This window comes from Aptenodytes forsteri, unplaced genomic scaffold, assembly GCF_000699145.1.
Source record: "Aptenodytes forsteri isolate BGI_AS27 unplaced genomic scaffold, ASM69914v1 Scaffold229, whole genome shotgun sequence".
Taxonomy (NCBI): Eukaryota; Metazoa; Chordata; class Aves; order Sphenisciformes; family Spheniscidae; genus Aptenodytes; species Aptenodytes forsteri.
Window position 1 is genome coordinate 6,450,072 of NW_008795863.1, and position 19,918 is coordinate 6,469,989.

General features: G+C 43.1%; 1 protein-coding gene across 4 annotated transcripts in view; it reads left to right on the top strand.

Moving 5' to 3' along the window:
- DLGAP1 (DLG associated protein 1) overlaps nucleotides 1-19,918 on the top strand; it is a 145,367-nt gene that overhangs the window by 103,885 nt on the left and 21,564 nt on the right. For all 4 annotated transcript variants that reach the window (XM_009284111.1, XM_009284112.2, XM_009284113.1 and 1 more), the window contains 2 exons: nucleotides 9,288-9,661; nucleotides 12,885-12,976. In XM_009284111.1, the coding sequence (XP_009282386.1) occupies nucleotides 9,288-9,661; nucleotides 12,885-12,976 (466 nt within the window). The remainder of the gene's footprint in view (nucleotides 1-9,287; nucleotides 9,662-12,884; nucleotides 12,977-19,918) is intronic.

A 19,918-nucleotide genomic window follows, 5' to 3' on the forward strand; every position in this document is an offset into this window, starting at 1 on the left:
ATTTGAATAACTTTTAACTCTTAGCCAAACTATTTAATATAATCTTAGATATCAAGTAGCATAAAATAAGATTCACAAAACAAATTGAAAGGTAGACTTTTGAGATGATGTGAAAGCAGTAAAGCCTTGATGCCATTGGGGACTGAGTAAAAAAGCTTAAGCATATACTTTCTTTTAAGAGTTTAGAGAGATTTGAGTCCTTTGCTGGATCGGGTGACAAAGTGCTTTCTGCTATGAGGAATCACAACCTACACTCATCAGCATCATAAGGTAGTTTGCTTAATAAATAGGTGGCTACTGTACCGAAAACAGTAAATTCCATCTCACATAGGTTGTATTAAACACATTTGAATAGTCTACGTCAGAGCAATGACTTTCTTGATTGCTTAAAATCTTCTGAACAGCCTTAGGGTTGAATAACATGCAAAACTGGTGTACCTACATTTCTGTTCTTGCTGTGTATACCAGTCCCCTGATGATTGGGGGAATATAACTGTCCTATATGTATATATATACCTGTCTCATAGTGCAGAACTTCCCCAGTGTGGGTCAGCTTTGAAAAGTTCATTAGTAACAATGCTGCTCACTGTGTTCTGTGTTTTATTGTATCTTTTAAAAAATCCCAGATATAAAAGTAACCAAACTATGCAGGCACAAATGAACTCAAACAGAGCAACCCTGAGAACTGATTTTGACTCAGAAAATTAAAGAGGGCTCTTAAACTTCACCAGTTGTCATCAGGTCAAATTATACCTATACCGTTTTTAGTGGATTCAACTGGATGTAACTGATAACAATGTACAGCTTGTTTGCACACCATGGCGTAAAAGGAAATCAGTTTAAAATCAGTTAACTTATACAGTTAATTGGGATAAACTCTTTGAATGAATCACTCTTATTTCCACTGCATTTTCATTTAAGTTTAAAAAAAAAGACCTTATCAGTCATATCCAGTTCTAAATGTGTCCACATCAGGAGTGGGTTTGCCGTAATTTAAACTAATTGATTTCTAAGCCAATTTAGATGCATCACTAATCAAATTCTGTGAGGCCAGCTTGATGCCAATATGTGCAATGATACAGAATTCTGCTTACCCTACCTTAAGTTTATTAAGTATTCAGAAAACCACTGGGAGTAAAAACCAGTAGAAGCTTGTTTTCTTGCTAACATCAGCAGCAAACAAAGAAGGTACATTTCCAGATTGAGGAAGAGGGAACAACTTTTACAGTCATTTCTTTCTTATACAGGAATCACACTTTGAAGTGTCAATACCTCAGCCAAATACTGCCTTTTGAAAATTAGTTGCAGTGAAGAGCTTAAAAAGAAAATCCTTGCAGTAATGTTGAAAACAGTGATGTCCAACTACATTAATATCTAGCTAGCTTAAATGCTACATGATCAGATTACTCAGAGATAATTGGCTTGCTTAAGTCTCCTCTAGGTTCACAGGTTAGTATCTGGGATTCACAGATTTAGAAGAGGAGAATCTTAATTGTTCTCTAGTCCGACCTCCTACATGACAAAAGCTGTGCGATTTCAACCTGCAATTTCTCCATCAAATTCGTGACAAGCTCATCCTAAACTGACTGACTGCTGAACTTGCTTTATCATCAGTCATCTCCATTGCCACCGTGGGAGGATGGGAGATTGGCAGCAGAGGCTCAGGAAGGACAAAATGCAGTGCTTCTTAATGAACCGCGAAGGAGGGCACGACCCACAGTACTTGCTTCATGAGCAACATGTAGGCTCAGTTCTGACCACACATCTGCCCTAATGTATCTCCAGGTTTGACAGGGTTCAAGTCTCCTATGCATTGGCTGCTCAGTTATTAAATATTCCATTTGTAACTGAGGGGAAACCATATATACAGGAGTATATTAATATGTCCAGAACCAGTAGTTACAAATTTACATGATAATTTTGAGAAATAGCACCTACGGTAATATGCCCAAACAGAGTGGCAAGTGTGGGCTCCACTTTGGCATGCTTGCTGCACAACTATATGTTGAAAGAGCTACTCGTACAGTCTGGAAATTAGGTTGTGCATTCACAGCTCAGGTCAGGTTTTCAAGAATCCAGATGCAATTTAGAAATGTAAATAAGGGATAGGTTTTCAAGTGATTAGCCCCAAGAACTTGCAATGTACATTTGCAGCTCAAGTCTTTACATTCAACCATTTTTCAGTAGTCCAAAAAAAAAAAAAAAAAGTTATTAGTTTTTCAGAGTATGCTTGGATTTGAAACTTTTTAAATACATCTTCCTAGCTAAGGTGGCTAGATGCTTGCAAAAAGTTCAACCCCCTGTGTTTCTGAAAATCAGGCTTTGGTTCTTGCACTGTGCCTTTACTTAAATAGCTGCTTACATATGTGTGTCTGTATTTGGTTAGTACAACTCCACATTAAAAAAAAATTGCCCATTTTGATTTATTAACAGTATTGCCAGAGGGAAAAAGATGCAAATTCTGGAATTTGAGAGTGCTGCAGTAACACATAACAAAGTGTTATATCAAAGTGCTGGTGAAGTTGCTTCCTGGAAAATATATGGGAAAAGGATCTGATTTCATCAAGCTGCATATTATTACATTTATTTACTGTTACACATTCTTGGTCTAAGTGGGATAAACTACCATATTTCACAAGGTTTCCTCTGTTTTCCATAAATGCCTTTTATAAGATGAATGTATTGATATTCAGAAAGCTTATGAATTTCTTACCATGGTTATTTTATGACATGTAAGTTCTGAAACAAAATATTTTTAAGTATCCTTTTTTTTATCAAAAATTCTATTGTTTCTTGTTTTCCATGAGTGCTCTGAAAGGGGGGAAGCATGAAGAATTTGGTGAAGTACTTACGTGCAGAAAGCATTTGAATGGTTTGCTAGACTTAGTTTAAGCTATAGATCACTGTTTCCCTGATTTTCTCAGAAAAAAAAATGCTGTACAGATGAAAAGAGATGGTAAATAATTCATATGCTAAGTAAAAAAGACCACACTGCTGTATTGTTTTTCTTTTTTCTTTTCACTCTTCTCCAATGTGCTTCATTGAATGTAGAGGTTGATGTTCTGTGTCAGATACCTTCTACCATGACTGTTTTAAAGCAGTTTGAATCTTTGAAGCTCTCGGAGAGCATCTGTCTGGAACAGACTCACATCATCATCCCTGCAGATCTTGGCGGTGTTTTTCTAGATGCTTTGTTGGTAGCCAGAGTTTAAGGACAAGGCCAAAATAGTTTCACTTCTGTCTTCATTCTCAGCCAGACTAAATTTCAGTTTGAGCAGCTATTCATTTGTCGTCCGTGGGTATATAACTTCATCACGTCCCATGGGCCAATGGCCAAGATTGAACCCATCTGTAAAGCACCATCTCCACAGGTACAGCGCAGTTCAATCTCATGGAGACAGCTGCTGGGGAGGGAATGGCAGAAGCAAATGCTACTGCTGTCCCCTCCAACTGCTCACTCCACGTAAAAAGGCAAGGCAGTTCATATGCATTAACTGAAATTAAATCTAGGGTTTGCACGTGGTCGTATTCTTACCTATTTTATCTCTGTCTTCTGAAAAGGTAAAGCTGAGTCTTAATTGCTTGACACCAGTAAAGATCACAGTTTTTAGGAGTAAAATACTATAAGCCATCCTAGCAATGAACCACTTTGGGTAATGACTTTCAGTTTATGTGAAATCTTTTTTCGAGAGTTTCAGTTGTGTATAGACTTCTTGGCTTTGAGGCCAAATGAGTTGAATTGCTTAAGTTGTGTGCTGTTAAGGTACTGGTAATTTTTATGTATAGAGAAGTTCAGCTATGGCTATATAGTGAAGTGGGTCTCATAGGAAGCCTACATGCACTGAATTGTGTCTGTGCGTCCATAATTTGTGGTGATATCCTAGTGATAAACTGCATTTAGCAGACACCTTTGGCTCTCACCTGTTCTCTGTACACTAATTCAGCTTCCCTGGGATAGCAATTAAACTTCTGACTGGCATCAGCAGCTTCCAGCAGCAGATATTGAAAGAAAAAAAAAATCTGCTGGAGAAATATTCACCTGTCATTCGCTGACTATGCACGTGCAGATTTTCTAACTCGATCCATTTGAGATGCAGGATGAGCTATATTTAGTCTCACCCCTCTCTTGGGTTTCAGGAGGTCCTTTACTGTACGCAGCAAGGAAGCTGGAGGCACCCTACTTGCGAACAAAAATGTCCAGATTTATGAAAAGATCACCAGCACAGGCTTTTAGACCTCAGAGTACACGGGATATTAAATCTTAACACTGTGGTGCTATTGTGTGCAGTAAAGATAGTTTAGATACTTTGTATAGATTTCTGCAGGATTTTAGTTGTCAGTCATGCCTGTTTCCAAATCCAGTGTAGCTTAGGCTTTTGTCGGATAAGATATCTGGCTTCGCGGTGGTGGAGGTACGGAAAAAGCATGGCCTTGGCAGAACCGTGAAGATGGTGTGGTACAGAGATTTCAGTAGTTCTCATTTGGGATAATGACATCCATAACTCACTCTGGTATTATTCCCTTCGGCAGTTTAGAACTTCTCAGGAAAATCTTTATTTCAGTTTTTTAATAGTAAATCTCTGCATCCTCGGAAGCCATCTGCTATATGAAAATAGTTTTTTATTAAGAAAATGCATGCTCTGTTTTCTTACCAATTTTTTTGCATGTAAAAATAACAATACGAGATCTGAAACCCCATTTCCAAGCATTCCCCCCAAATCTCAACACAGCAAGGAAATAAGTGCATAGTAAAGAGAATAACAGCTCTGTTTGAGTCTAACAAGCCAAATCAAGCACCGCACCTTTGTGTGGGGAGCTCGGGGGCTGCAGTTGTGAGGCTCAGGCCTGCTTGTTTGCTGTTGCAGTTGCGTGAGATGCAAGGGCACTGCTGTTAACACGCCTGTTTAACAGACAGTAAATCAGAAGACTGAGGTCCATCTGTGCGGGATAGAAGAACTCCTGCCTTGTACCTTAATACTTAGTTGTGCACAAGTTGTGTCCTTTGCTGCTCTTTTCAAACTGTGGAATTAGTCCTTTTTCTCAAGAGAAACACTATTATTTTAATTAACTTTAAATTTGCACTTTCATTTATGCTTGTATTTGTTAACCAAGCTTATATGAGACTGCCAAATTAGAAAGATATTGCTTACATATCTCATCACATGAACTGTTCAAAGTACTGCATGAATTTGATCTCTTCACAAATATTAATTTGCCTTGGGGTTCTCCTGAGCACCCATTCACTGAGCTAAAAATCTGTGTTTGCGTGCTGATGTTTGTTCCCGAGGGCTCATCTCCCTAGTGAGCATGTTTAAACAACTGAAGTGCTTTTACAATGAAACATTCAAATTCAAGCCTTTATTATTATGCAATCTGGGATTATTTTTTTTATCATTAGACTTCCTTCTGAACTGGGTGGTTGACACTCCCTGTTCCAAATTCCTGTCCCATGAGCTAGTTGTTTGGAAATACTGGCTAGGAGGACAAACACCAGAACTTTTTTTTTTAATCCGGAGAAAGTGCTTTTTCACTAGGTATTTGGGATTAAACTGTAACCCAAAGGCAGGCCACAGAAATAGGATAAAGATCGAAATGAAAAGGAGGGCATTGCTTAGTGGATTGATAGAGCTGGAAACGGTGGGCCTGATTCAAGGAGCTTTGGGAGTCAGAGGATTCTTGCACATGACTTAACTAGTTTCTGGATTAAACCTTGCATATGCCCTAGGAGAGGAATGTCTACCTGCTCCAGCAGCATGTGTGCTCTGGAAAATAATATGAAAAGCTTCTCTATATTGTGACAAACTGAGGGTTCATATACACGTTTGCTATTCAGAAAACAGTATTTCCGATTAACTCCATGTCTAAACAATTTTAATGAAAAATGAGGCTACTTTGACTTGACCCTCCAGTCAGATCAGTTTCTGTACAGAACTTCGCTCCTTGATCCACGTCCAAGAACGTATTTATCAGGGATTTTATACAGCCCTTTAAATTCACTTCCTGATGTGAATTAAACTAACTTTCCTGTGCAAAACCCTTTGAAAGTCCCCTGTGTGTGAAGTGAGGATTTCTCCATCTTTTTCACGCATCCCATGATCCTGTAATCTTCTCCCTCAGAGTCCTCCTGCCAGGCAGCCCATCTCTGCTGTGGGAGAGCTGGATGGATGAGCTTCCCCTTTGCCCGTGGGGACAGAAAGCAACGTGATATGCTCTTCCCGCACCAACTGAACGCTCGGGCTCTCTTGGCTGCACAAGGAGGGTGCCAGGGTTTCGTCATTTTTCTTGGGGAGTACTCATTTTGTTTTTCAAGCAGCTTAGCATTTAAAATACTGTAGCCACTTGAAAAGCCAGCAGATCCTTCAGGTTGCCATGTCGCAAGTTGCCAGGTTCTTGAAAGTGCCCGGAGAAAAACTGATGTGCCGAATCCCTTTCGTTGTTGTGCTTCAGCCGTTTGGAGGGCTCAGCCAGCTACGACATTTAGAGCGCAGCTGCCTCCGACGGCGGCGGCGGCCCGAGCATTGTTTTGTTGTCGTTTCTGCAGAGGAGCGGCGGGAGCTTACATCATTTCCAGTAATGAAGTGCTTGGGGTTCTTTTATGACTTGCACACTCTGCTTCTCCGGAGCTGTACAGTATGTGCTGCGTGACTCCAGGAAACTGAGGATTTGTTTTGACTTGCTAAAAGAACGTTTGCTGTTTCTCTTTACAATTTCACCATATGACTTGTCAATTCTCTCCCCCTCTTAAGAATAACTTCAGATTTAATTAGCTGAGTGCAAACATCTTTCATTGCAGTGTGGATTAGACTCCTCATTGAGTACATTTACCAACAGAATGAAAGACATCTTAATCAGGCGTTTCTGTATTTGTACTGCTGTGTCCAGAGCGCCTGGTAGCGCTCGATAGACAGTTGCTATTGACTCTCTTTCTAGGGGGAGATGACCAGTGATGTGGGGACCAGTCTTGTTAAGGCTTGCTTTTATTTCTGGCTTTTATTTTCTGCTTTTCCTTTCTGGCTTTTATTTCTGAAGCTCTCTCTCCTACCTAAGAGCACTTTTCAAGTGTGTTTCATTATCATTTCCCTATCTGCTAGGTAGGAAAAATGATACTTACGTGCCTCGCTGGGATGTCCTGAAGGTGCTGGCATCTCCCTAGGAGTTCCACAATGACCCCGCCTAGCGTATTTTAAATGGGGCAATTTATACTTTGCTGAATTGCAAAGTAGCATTGCACATAAACCTCTATTAGACAAGTTTGGCACCGGCTTCCCAAAGCGTTACCTGGATATACGCGTGTGTATGTGCTTTGAATTCTTCAGTGGTGTATTTCAGTTTGCATTTCCACCACTCGGAGAACATTCTCCAGACCACGAACCACCTGTGTCATTTCTGGGATACCATCACCCAAGCAGCAGCCTCCACAATTCTCCGTAAGTCCCGGAGTAAATGTTTGTGCTGTTGCTGCAGCAGCTGATTTACCTGAACGTGCACAGTAGCAACAAATGCTTTTTGGCAGCATCAAAGCCAATGAAGAACAGCACAAAATTCACAATCCCCTTTGTAAAATTGTCATCCTTTCTCTTAGTTCCAGATATTGGTCGTGTCATATCTGACATAAGCACTTTAAAAAATACCTTTAACCCCTATTAACTATTCACTTTCCCAGAGTTAAAATTTGACAAGGTCATTTTTAGCCATCTCTTCTCTCAAAGATGCTGTGGTTTCTGTTTGATTCTTCAGAAGTGAATCATAGATTCAAAACCCTCACTACCTTAGTGAAACACTCTTTTTCCATTAGCATGCAAAGTGTTTAACATGGGTTCAGACATGTTATCAGAAACTTATACTAGAGTCCTTAAAAAAAAATCCCCTGTGATTTCATGCCCTGGAAACACCTTTTACGCTATAACTATTCCTACAGCTATCGGGAGATATGGGGCATATGGATCTGAGCTAGTCAAATTAATACCATAATGGCTTCTGGCTCGACAAGCACATACAGCACAAACAGAGAGTAGAACAGCTGTAGTAGAGTTACCTTTTATGTGGGTGGCATAGATGTCTGCCAATTAAAATGACCTGATGAATCATTTCTTGCCATATGATTACTGTTAATAAGACTTTATGTTAACATGTTTGTGTCTGAACTTTGCACAGGTTCATGCCTGCATTTATTTTCTTAAAAAATAGAGCATATCATGATTGTTTTTTGTTCTTAATGGACTTTATTTCCTCATTTGAAAGCATTCCAGGGCTTCAGTAATGCAGAGCTGCCAGCTATCCCTTAAAGGAAGACGTTTTTATCTCCATGTAGTGCTTTCTGCATGTAATTCTGTAAACACAGGCCAATAGTTTTTAACCTGGGATAATCTTCTCAAGCTAATCTTCTAAATCCATATAGAAGCACTTACAAAGAGAGCATGGCCTTCAAAAAGAGGAGTCCTCATGAACTTTTATTAAAGCCTCTGTTGTTGCAAACATTTATACTTACACTTTCCTTTAAGTAGTCCCACTGACTGACAGGCTTTAGCCATTGACTTCATTACGCTCACTCCCTGTGTGTAAAATTAAGCATTTTTTTTCCAGAACTGATATATTTATGATGAGAAATTTAGGTGTGGCAAAATGTTGTTTTAAATACATCCTTAGCAGCTTGCAAAGCATTTAAAAGTATTTGAGAAGTCTGTGCAACAAGTGAGACGTTTTATAGTAAGAAATACACAAGTCCAAGCATGGTGAGTATTAACAGACTTTGACCTAGGATAGTTTTGGGATCTCGCTCTGATCAGAAAAATGTGGTTTAAAATTCTACATAAGCTTGGTAAATACAGTAGGACAGGGTAGAGAGACGGAAAACAATTGCAATAAAACCACATGAAGTACAGTTTAGCTAGGGTAGGTGGTTGGAGACTCATCATCCTTGTGAATCTTGTTTGGAAGCCACGAGCAGAACAAACGTTTTGGTGGAAGGACTTGTTCCCACGGGACTTAGAACAGTTAGTAGAAAATATACTGGAGAAAACAATCATAAAAAGTCTAAGGAGGAACATGGCAAACAGATAATTTCTTTCCCTCTGCTGGCAATTCTGCCACTCACATCAGTAGGAACAGAGGACACTGATAAGCGAGGTATTTCCATGGCACTTACGTTGGAGATTTTGGGGGCTCTTTGGCTAACAGCGTCCTCCTTATGACTGCTCTGTCTGTGCTCACTGATGCTTTGAGATCATGTTTGCATCCATTTTCCCTGCAGCATCAATAAATCAAGAACTCTCATATGTTTTTTCCAGTGTCATCCTGCATTACCACCTATAAGAAGACACCGCCTCCAGTCCCACCAAGAACTACCACCAAACCATTTATTTCCATCACAGCCCAGAGCAGCACAGAGTCTGCACAAGATGCATATATGGATGGGCATGGACAGAGGGGAGATATCATCAGTCAGTCTGGACTTAGCAACTCCACGGAGAGCTTGGACAGTATGAAGGCGCTAACAGCTGCTATTGAAGCTGCCAATGCGCAGATCCATGGCCCTGCAAGTCAACACGTAGGGAACAATACCGCCACCGTCACCACCACCACAACCATTGCCACCGTTGCAGTAGAAGATAGAAAGAAGGACCACTTCAAGAAAAACAGATGCTTATCTATTGGAATACAGGTATGGTACAGGATGTGTATTATCCGCCTGCCATTGCTTTGGATTTCTACATTTGTTTTACTGCTCATTATGCAATGTTTCGTGTATTTTTCTTCTTTTCCTGACAGGTACCTATGTAGAAATTGCAGTAGCGTAATCATTCTACATGGTACTAACAATGTTTTACTAATTTATTGTAAAAACATCGGATGTGAGGATTTGTTTAAGTCTCCTTGCTGCTTGTTATTCAGCTCTGTTAAATTACACACATGAGCACTAATCTATGAATCATAACACAGCGGGGGCCAGAAAAGCATGAATTAAATCATTCAAAGGGAATGTGTAAAACAATGATTTACATTACACTATCACCCAAAAAATATTTTCGTCCAGCCTCACTGAATTAATTGTCACTGCTTATTCATGCATTTCATAATGACTGGTAGCCGCTTGAATGAGGCAGCATTGTTCCTACCTCAGCCTCAAGAGCAGAGGATAAGTTCCTTCTGATTTGCCCTTGTTAAAGAAAATTACATTTTGTTACCTCTAGTGGAATGAAACAAGAAAACTAACCCTGCCAAAGTTCACTCCTATTTACAGAAAGGAGAAGAGCAAATAAACTTGACAAATTTAATCTGCCTTCTTAATTAATCTTTCCCGTACCCCCCCAAAAGAATGTGCATAGGACTCCAACTATCTGCTTGCAGGATTAGCTTTTGCAACAAAGTACTTGAACTTACAATCAACAGAGAATCAACACAGGTTTTGATGCGAGATGAATCCCAAGCAAATAGAATAGCAATCCACAGCTTATCAGCCTTCACGAGAAGACAGGATGTTTTTTTCTTGCAGATGGAGGTTGTAAGCATGGCACTATGTGCCTGGACAGGCTTATCTGATTAGCAAAGCCTAAGAATTTACCGTGAAATCTCTGCATCAGCCTGATGAGATGAGAGGCGCTGTGTAGAAGTATGCCATACCAGGGGCAGCTTCTGGAGCAGCTGTGACTTTTCTCTTACTTCTTCTTGGAAGGGCAATAATTACTATTGCCTGTGGGTTCAGTTTACTGCCTTTGTTGTAGCCTTTTTCTGCCTCACAGCCGTTTGCTTTGGGTATATTCTGAAAGAAGGGCTGATGTTCAGTGTTAAACACAGGAGCAAGGTCCAGGTGGGACAGGGATAGAGGAAAGCTCTTCTATTACTTATTCTGATATCCAGCCAAGCCTAAGGTGCCATTTTATTGTTGTAATCCCTCATTTCACTGAGCAAAGCAACAAAGACTCCTTAGCAGGCAAACACCCTGCAAAGTAACGGATAGGAAGAAATAATTTCCACGTTTGCAGAAGCCAAAACGAACAATGGTAATGTGAATCGTGGCTCTTGAGACACCATCTCCCCTGCTGTCTCTTCTTAAGGTGCTGTTACTGCAAGTAACAAATGCTGCTTTTGAGAGGTATAGGGGCCTCAGTTTCCTGAGATCTGAGGAAACCAGAGCCTCGAATGCTGTTCAAGCCTTTGAAAATCTCCCTCTAAAATTTTGAGATTTATAGATGACCAGCGTAATCATATGTGAAAGCTGCCTGGGGATGGTACGTGAGGAGCTGCCAGGGTAATTTTTGTGTACAAACCAATGGAGATGCCTAAAGAAGGGATTACATGAAGCAAAACCTTCAGCAGGATTACAGGATTCCTGCCTGTGCACCATGCCACCCTCCCAGCTGTGCCCATCAGTGAGATTTTTAGAGTCAGATAGGCTTCACAAATAAAAGAAAACTACTTTGCCAGTCCTCTGTCTGGCCCATTTTGCAGCATCATTGCACAGGCAGTCATGCTGGTACAGCTGAAGGGGTAGTGTGGGAGTGGAAATACCGTAAGATTGCTGTTGCTGCCAGAAATTACTTCTCTTAGAGACAACTGCCTAAAATAGGTAAGTAGGCTGTCAGCCCTCTGACTGGCAGTATGAAGTCAGTCTCTCTCCACTGACTGTAAAGGGAGCCTAGTTTAGGCTTAGGCTGAACTCAGACCAGGTATACACCTTACTTATAGTCTGGCCCATCTCTATTAAGCAGGGCAAGCTGCTTTAGCCAGAGGCATATTCTTGGTTTGCTTCCTCCTCTAATAAATAAACCTAATGTGCACTTGTGATGAACCTTGTGCGTGTCTTCTGCACCCCTCAGTCAGTCTTAGAACACCACAAGCCTTTGCTGTAAATCTGTTTAGCAAACAAGTAAAGTAAAGCAAAGCAAAGAAAAACCCTTCCATCAAAAGGTTGCTTCTCTGTCAGATACGGGATTTAAGGCGTAGTTATCTCCCCAAAAGCCTCGGTATCAGGTAAATACCCTACTTCACTGAACAGCTCTGTAACTCCCATCCCTCCTTGAGCACTTTTCCTGCATAGGCTGTTAAAGCTCAACAACAAGCTTATTTACTGGTGGAACAGATGCTAACTACAGCTGGAGATTTTGTACACCTGAGGTCAGAGTGGATCCACAGCTCACTTCATAACACTGCTGTGATCCAAAAATTCCGTGTGCCCAAAATTTTTTTTCTTGTACGACTAACAATGTCTTACATAGCATTGGGAATTAACAGCTACACTGACTGGACCCAGAAGTTTGTGATTTTGCTCAAAGACACATCTGTGGTTAAATTTTAACTTTATACCATTGGTATAAATCTTCTCACGGCGATGGAGAGGTGGTATAAAGTTCCTGTCTGTGTTCCTGGGGACCACCTGTTTGTGTGATGAAGTAGTAAAGAAAATGCATTCCAAGAGCTGCATCTGCTTTCTTTAAATCTTACCTGTACAGTGCTCTGATTCAGGGCACTAACACTTAAACAAAATAGACACATAATTTTGACATGAGTTCACATACGCATGCACATACAGACTAACAGGTAAAATGAAACAAATGGTGGAGCAAGTGGAGTTACAGCTGGTCAGAGATTTGCTCTGGCAAATCTGAGCATCCAGCCTCTGTAAAATACTGGATAAACTCCATCTGCATTTTGCAGGCCAAATGTTGTCTTACCAGAAATGCTTTACAGATTAACAAGAATGATGAATATTCACTAATAACATCAGAAATGGGCACACCACAGATAAACTATCTGACTAGATGAATGTACTCATGGTACAAGCTATATGTGCAGACACTTAGTAGTTATCATGCATAGAAATTGTAAGTAGCTGGGTGATAGCTCTGCTAAAATACATTCTAATTAGCTGATTAATTTTTTTTAAGGTTGATGGTGCTGAAGAATCCACCAAATCGGGTGAAAATAAAGCAACCAGTAAATTCCAGTCCATAGGAGTTCAAGTAGAGGAGGAGAAGTGGTGAGTAAAAGTTAATACTGTTTTTCTAAAGTAAATAATTATGCCACAACTAATTTTTAAGAGCCCTAGTTCCTGCACGCATGACCATATAAACCTGCTTCCTGGATGAATTGTTAGATCACCCAGCTGAAAAGCCAAATCTTATAAATGCTGTAGCTCTTAACTTCTCAGAGGAGAATTTTCAGGACCAGTGGGAGAACTGGAAGAAAAGTGCCATATATTTTGAAGGTCAATATACTTTTAATAAGCTCTTTTTCCCCAGAAAAATCTACCTAAACAGCAGAAGGTGATGCAGCTGGAGTATGTCTCGGGATGGCTGCAGCAGCATAGAGCTGATGGGGAAGTTTACCTTGTTTTTCAGCAGAATAATTTCAGCCACGTGGAGCAGTGCAGTGGTAAAGCCAAACTGGTTGCTTTTGCTCAGATATCTCACCCAGACATCTCTGCATTACAACTGCTCCCTTGCAAAAAATTGTTGAGATGAAAAAGCAAGCCTGTAAAACTCGGTTCTTTCTCCAATCTGCAGTGTAACCTGAATTAGTAAACAAATATCCTCCAATAAAAATAAATAAAAGAAAATCTAGAATAGTTGATGTCTTCAAGGGTTATGTTTCTTTTGGATGACAAATTCCAGTTACGTGGCAGGGCAGCATAACTGTGCATGGCACCTTCCAGACACACAAAGTTTCTGAGTGCTTGACCACATCTGCAAACCCTAATTCCTGCCCAAAGCTGGACTCAGTGGCTGAAGAGAAGCCAGACTCTCCCCTCAGCTCTGAGCGTGCAGGCCTGCCCATTGCTGCTGCAGTCTTTGTTTTTCGCAAGCCATTTGGGCACAGCGTAACTTTTGGAGCCTGGAGCCATTTTGTTGATAACTCGCTGTACGGTAGCGTAGGAGAAGCTTCGGGCCATTATCGCTTGTCTGTGAGGGAAGAGTCGCCCTTGCAATCTCTCCAGAGGAAACCTGGGTGCAGCAAATCTGAGCTGGCAAAATTAGGGCCCCCTGCCCTCGTCTGGCCCGCTGACTGCAGTAGCGAGTAGAGATGTCCATTTTCACATTGTTTTTTTTCCTACGTCTGCTAAAAATACTGAAAAATAACTTGTCATCTACACCATTTTCAATGCAACAAACTCTCCCCGTAAAGTAGCAGAGTATTTTCCTGTGGTTTTAAAAGGCTAAAGTGATTTCAGCAAAAAGAAATGTGATTTTGCAATGACCCTGCTAGGCTGTTACCAAGTTCCTCATTAACCTGCGAAAACATCTCTTGCTGGCAGACTTTTCTTTATGTGTTAGACCTTAGCCCCATTTACCCACAACTCTTCCAGCACTAGATAAATGAGCACATTAGAATAGATGCTGAAGGACCATTTCCCTTCAGCCTGAGCACAAAGGAAATAACTACCCCAAAAGCCCAACCCTCCTCCTCCCTTCAAAAAACAAAAAAAGCCCACACTAAAAACGAAAAACAAAGAAAGAAAGAAATGGCTGTTTGTAAATACCTTACTTCCAAAGTCCTCTTTCTATTGCAGTTTTTATTGCTCTAGAGAAAAAGGTAAGATTTGCCTGTAAGGGTCTGCCCTGAAAAAGCAGTATTTCTGCCTTACCTACTGACAGCTGTGTTTGGGGGTTTCCTTGCTGATAAAGTTGAGGCTGCTGCTGTTTGGAGCAGAAGGGCAAGCAGCAATCCATCATGGACTTTCAGAAGTGAACTGGCTGATAAAGGACAGCCCCTAATCCTTAGAAAATGAGTGCACTCAAGACACAAAGGGCTTATCATCACAGTTTGGCACTCATATTCCTTCTTTTTTTTTAACACAGCAGAGCACAATGTATTGATTATCTGTTACAGGAATAGAATTGTAAATACAGTGCATTCTTCCCTGCCCCTGCACCGTGACATCTGCAGAGCCTCAGAAAAGCCCTTTTGAGTTGAATCTTTGACAAATGAATGTTTTTTAAAATCTTCCAGGTTTCAGAAATTTTAAATAAATATAAAATACGAAGAGAAGAATGACACAGCAAAGAGGATACAGTAAATTGATCATGTTTCCGTGCCAGTCTAAGCTATTAAGTGCCCTGTTATAAAACAAGAAAGCTCTTTGCTTAATGCACCAAAAGCCTACCATACAAAATTTGTTTCACTCCTCTTCTTTGCTTCCTGCTCTTTTCTCCCCCTTTTCCTCACCTCATATGACTGTCATTCTCACACTAAGGAGTCTTACCTCCTCATGTCCTTTTAAATATTCCTGCTTCTGTGCTTGGATCAAGTAAGCAAAAGATTTTGCCTCCGTTTCTTGATCTAAGTAGCTCGAAAACAGCCTCTTCGGAGGACAGCTCTATCTCTTCCATCTTCCATCTTGACTCAGACCTTTCATTAGCCCTTCACTCTCTGTAACCTGGGCTTCCTGCCAAGACAAATGACTCTGAGTCCTCCTTCTCCTCCTCCTCTTGTACTGCTCAAAGGATAAATGTGCCTACCGCTACCTGACCATATTACAACTGGATCCATCACCGCTATTCATCTTATCCTCAGTTTATGCTGCCGGCTCTCAATAATCTTTTTCGCACTCATTCCCTAAGTGCAGCTCTACGATTTCTAGCATTTATATGAGTACCTCTGTACAGTCCTTCTCTTGGAAAAAAACTGGTATGCACTTCTTTCAACAGTAACTTCATGATCTTCCTGCTGTTACTGTTTTATCTCTCACCTGATCTCCCCCATGATGCTAACAAAACCCCAACCAAAATGTTCTTCCCCTTTCCTCACATGACCCACCCCTTGCAGGGCAATTTTGAAACGTGTATCTAATGAAGCTGATCAGTGCAATCTCAGGGCACTTCCATTTCTGTCCATTTCTGTTTGTCCTTTTTCTCTACCTGTGACTTCTTCTTGACCTCAAGGGACCACCTTCCATTCCTCACTTACAGAAGATAATTGAGTTGTTGGAAGTCAACCAGTTCTACTGAACCAGAAAAGAAGAAGTCATATATTGTGCTAGGCCAATCAGCACACATTCTTATTGAACAAGGGACTCTCAGTCCCATAGGTCTGTAATCACGTTTAGTCTTTCTTGCATTTTACCTCGTCTGCCCCAAGATCTCCTCCTGTTACATCCTCACACCCAAAATTGTCTTGCTTATTGCTCCTAGTCATACCATCAGCTGGTAATTGTACTTGGTTTGCCATCACAAGAATTTATGAATGCTGAAACAATGGTAGTTTCTGAAGTAAGAACACTGCCATGAGAGACTAAGACCATAGACATATGGTCCTTCTCCATTTTCTCTGGCTTCTGTGGGGCCAGGGAAGGTGCCCCCACCTCTTGGTGTGGTAAAAAAAAAAAACAAAACAAAACCAAAAAAACAACCAAAAATACTCTTCTGCCTCTTCAAGGAAAAAAAACCCACATCTTTGCCTTTTGTTACTATATAAAGCCATATTTTTCTCCTTTTTTCATTTAGGTTTTTGGGTTTGGTCACTTACTGTCCTGACAAAACATACTCAGGTTTTAGGGTCTTCCCTGAAGCCAGTCCTGTGCTCTAACTCAAACTTCTTAACTCTCCAGTCTTTAGGACAGGACCTTCAAGTCTGCATTTTGACTAAACTGATCTGGGGCTAATATTTCCTCGGCTTTTGTCTGCAGCATTTTCTGGGTATCTGTGTTCTCCACAGTGGAAGCCATTCCACTGAGAAATTCTGAAGGTGGTAGAGGCCCCATCCCTGGAAACATTCAAGGTGAGGTTGGATGGGGCTCTGAGCAACCTGATCTAGTTGAAGATGTCCCTGCTTATTGCAGGGGTGTTGGACTAGATGACCTTTAAAGGTCCCTTCCAACCCAAACCGTTCTATGATTCTATGATTCTAACCTGGCTGCGAGTGACTGAGCTGGTATTCAGAAGAAGAGAGAGGCAGTTTCAAAAACAAGGCTTAATAATGTTCCCTGTTTAAAGCTAAGGGCCCTGACCTGGTCTTGTGTGCTAGGCCTCGACAAAGTGTTGCTCCCTCTTATTCCAGCTATTCCCCCCAGTGCTGCCCAGAAAGTATCACAAGGCAAAGGTTAGAACAGGTTTATTTGAGGATGAAAGATCCCAGGAATGCTTTGATCCTCCATCTTCTGCAAAGTCTGCTGGTGAGAGACGTGCCCAGCACAGGGTGTGTATTTGCCGAGGATGGTCTCTGTAGTGTGGTCTCCTCCCTGCGCTGCTGTGCTACTCGCACAATGGAAAGGGCAGGGTAGATACCCTATGAATATCTGGGGGGCAGCAGGGCAGTGCAGGATGGGGAGGAAGAGCCCAAGCAGCACTTGAAGTTCCACCATGTTTCAAGGAAGATTGATGGACGGAGATTAATTGATTGATGGCTGGGAGACATGCGCAGGCCGGCTACACTAAGGCCTCGGCTTCCTGCCTGCAGCATACCTGACCACTGCCAAGGAGCTGGGCCCACACCGATAGAGTCTTGGGTGGGGCCAGACCCTCGCAGCGCAATGGGCTCCCTTCTTCAAGCATAGCCTGGGATCAGCATTGCAGTACCCAGCTAGGTCTGCTGGAATTGGATCAACCTCCATGGGCTCCTCCTCATCTTCCAGTGGGTCGACCTCCATTGGCTCCATGCCATCCTCTGCGGTTTTGGGTGGCCAACCAAAGAGTCCCCAGACGTCCTTTTTGGTTAGGCTGACCTTGTAGTTGCCCTTTGACTGCATTTTGCAGCTTCGTTGGGCGTTGGGACGCAGCACCCAGAGGCTGGCAATCGCTGCCTGAGGCTTCCCTGCTCCTGTCCTGCTCCGATTGCTGGCCCTGCAGGCGCGAGCAGCTCGGCAAGTGGTGGCCAGGGGCAGGGCTGCCATTTTATGGGGCGGGGGACAACAAGCAGCGAGGAGGTGGCATTTGACATCAGGACGCCATTGTGATGGCGGCCCAAGCACACGGCTGACCGTGGGTCCCTTTGGCTGAGGGGCATCTGGCCTGAAAGAGGCCCCGCCTGGGAAGAGCAGGGTGCCTGGGGCTGAGGGTGCTCTGCCCCTGCCCAGTCCCACCCTGGTGGGACCCACTCTCCACACCTCCCACCGCCCCGCACGTGCTTGGGGGAGGAACTGCCGCTCTGGTCAACAGAAGGTGAAGCAGCCACCGGCTCTGACATGGCCAATTTCCTTCCCTGGCCATAGCCACCTGTGATCAGAGCAAACCCTAACAGCCCTGGTGGCTCTTAGCCTGCTTGTGGGCTGCCCCAAGCCTGGTATTTGCCATAAATTTCTGATCAGACCCCGCTGGTTGGCAATAGCCTCTCTCCACCAGCCCTGGCCCTGGTGGGAGGCTGAGCACTCCATCCAGCACCCTCTGCTCTGCAATGGAAAGGCCAATATATGGTAAAAAAAAAAAAGTGGTTATGGGATCTCTGTGTGTAAAGCAGCCGAGTGCTGTCCGCACATGGCGTTAGACATTTCCTTTCCCTGGAAACCTCCCTGGTTTCCCCAAACTCCCTTACATCTTGGACTTCAAGCCTCTCTGATACCCAGCAAGAAGGAGTGTCCTGCCAGGGCAGTGGGGCTGGATGGCTGCCCACCCTCTTGGTCACTGGGAACCATACCACGTGCCAGCAGGACGGACAGAGGAGAGCGCAGTCCCAGGGTGGGCTGTGCAGCAGCTCAGCACTCACAGGCATGGACAGCCCTTGCTCTGTGTCCCTGTGGAGCAGGCATGGACTTGCTGCAGCTGTGGCAGGCTGAGCCCTGCGGGTGACAGTTCCCAAGTCTGTGGACTCTGCTACTGCCATGCTGGGGGAGTGGAGGGTCCATCTCAGGACAGCAGGTCTGCAGGAGACAGTGGGGACATGGCGGTGGAGAACTGTGCTAAGGCCTCGGCTTCCCGCTGCAGCATACCTGTTTTCTTCGCCCCCTCTTGGCTGCTTTCTGTTGGGGGGGCTGACCACTGCCAAGGAGCTAGGCCCATGCCGATAGAGTCTTGGGTAGGGCCGGAACCTCTCAGCACGATGGGCGGTCTTCTTCAAGCATAGCCTGGGATCAGCGTTGCAGTACTATTGCAGTGAGCGGTGGGAGAGGGAGAAGGTGGGCAGAGCGCGGAAGCAGGGACATTACTTCAAATCCTGACATTGTTATTTATTAGTAGTGGACCCAGGTCCTGCAGGCGCCAAGACAGCCACCGAAGTGGCACCACTCTCCCCACTCCTGCCTCATCCTGTTCTGCGCCCATGTTCCGAGGGCATCGCGGGGCACCGTGGTCCGCAGTGGGGCAACCCTAGGGAGTCTGAGTGCCCCAGGGGCTGCTGCCTTTCCCTCAGGGATCCCAGGGGAGACAGGGAGGAGGTTTCAGGTGCCACAGGTGACAAGTGTGGCTTGTGGCTTCTGGGCAGTGGACAAAGATGAGCTGCTGTGGGGAGTGGGGTTGGAGCAGGAATATTGTTTTCTTGGTTTGCATCCATTTGTTTGGACACTGAAATTGTAAGGGACCAGCTGTATCAGCTGAATGTTCACAAGTCCATGGGGCCTGACGGGATTCATCCCAGCATACTGAAGGAGATAGAAAATGTTATGGCAGGACCACCCTCAATCATCTACCAAAGGTCTTGGGAGTCTGGGGAGGTCCTGGCTGACTGGAAGCTAGCCAATGTTATTCTAATTTACAAGGGCGTGAGGGAAGACCCAGGAACCTACAGACCTGTTAGTCTAACCTCAGTTCCTGGAAAAATTATGGAGAAGATTATGCTGCATACTATTGAAAGGCATTTGAAGAATAATGCAATCATCAAGCACAGTCAACATGAGTTCATGAAGGGAAAGTCCTGTTTAACTCATTTGATATCCTTCTATGATAAGGTCACCTGCCCAGTGGATGAGGGGAAGGTGGTGGATGTAGTTTTTCTGGATTTTTAGTAAGGCTTTTGATACTGTCCTTCAACAGCATCCTTCTGGACAAGTTGTCCA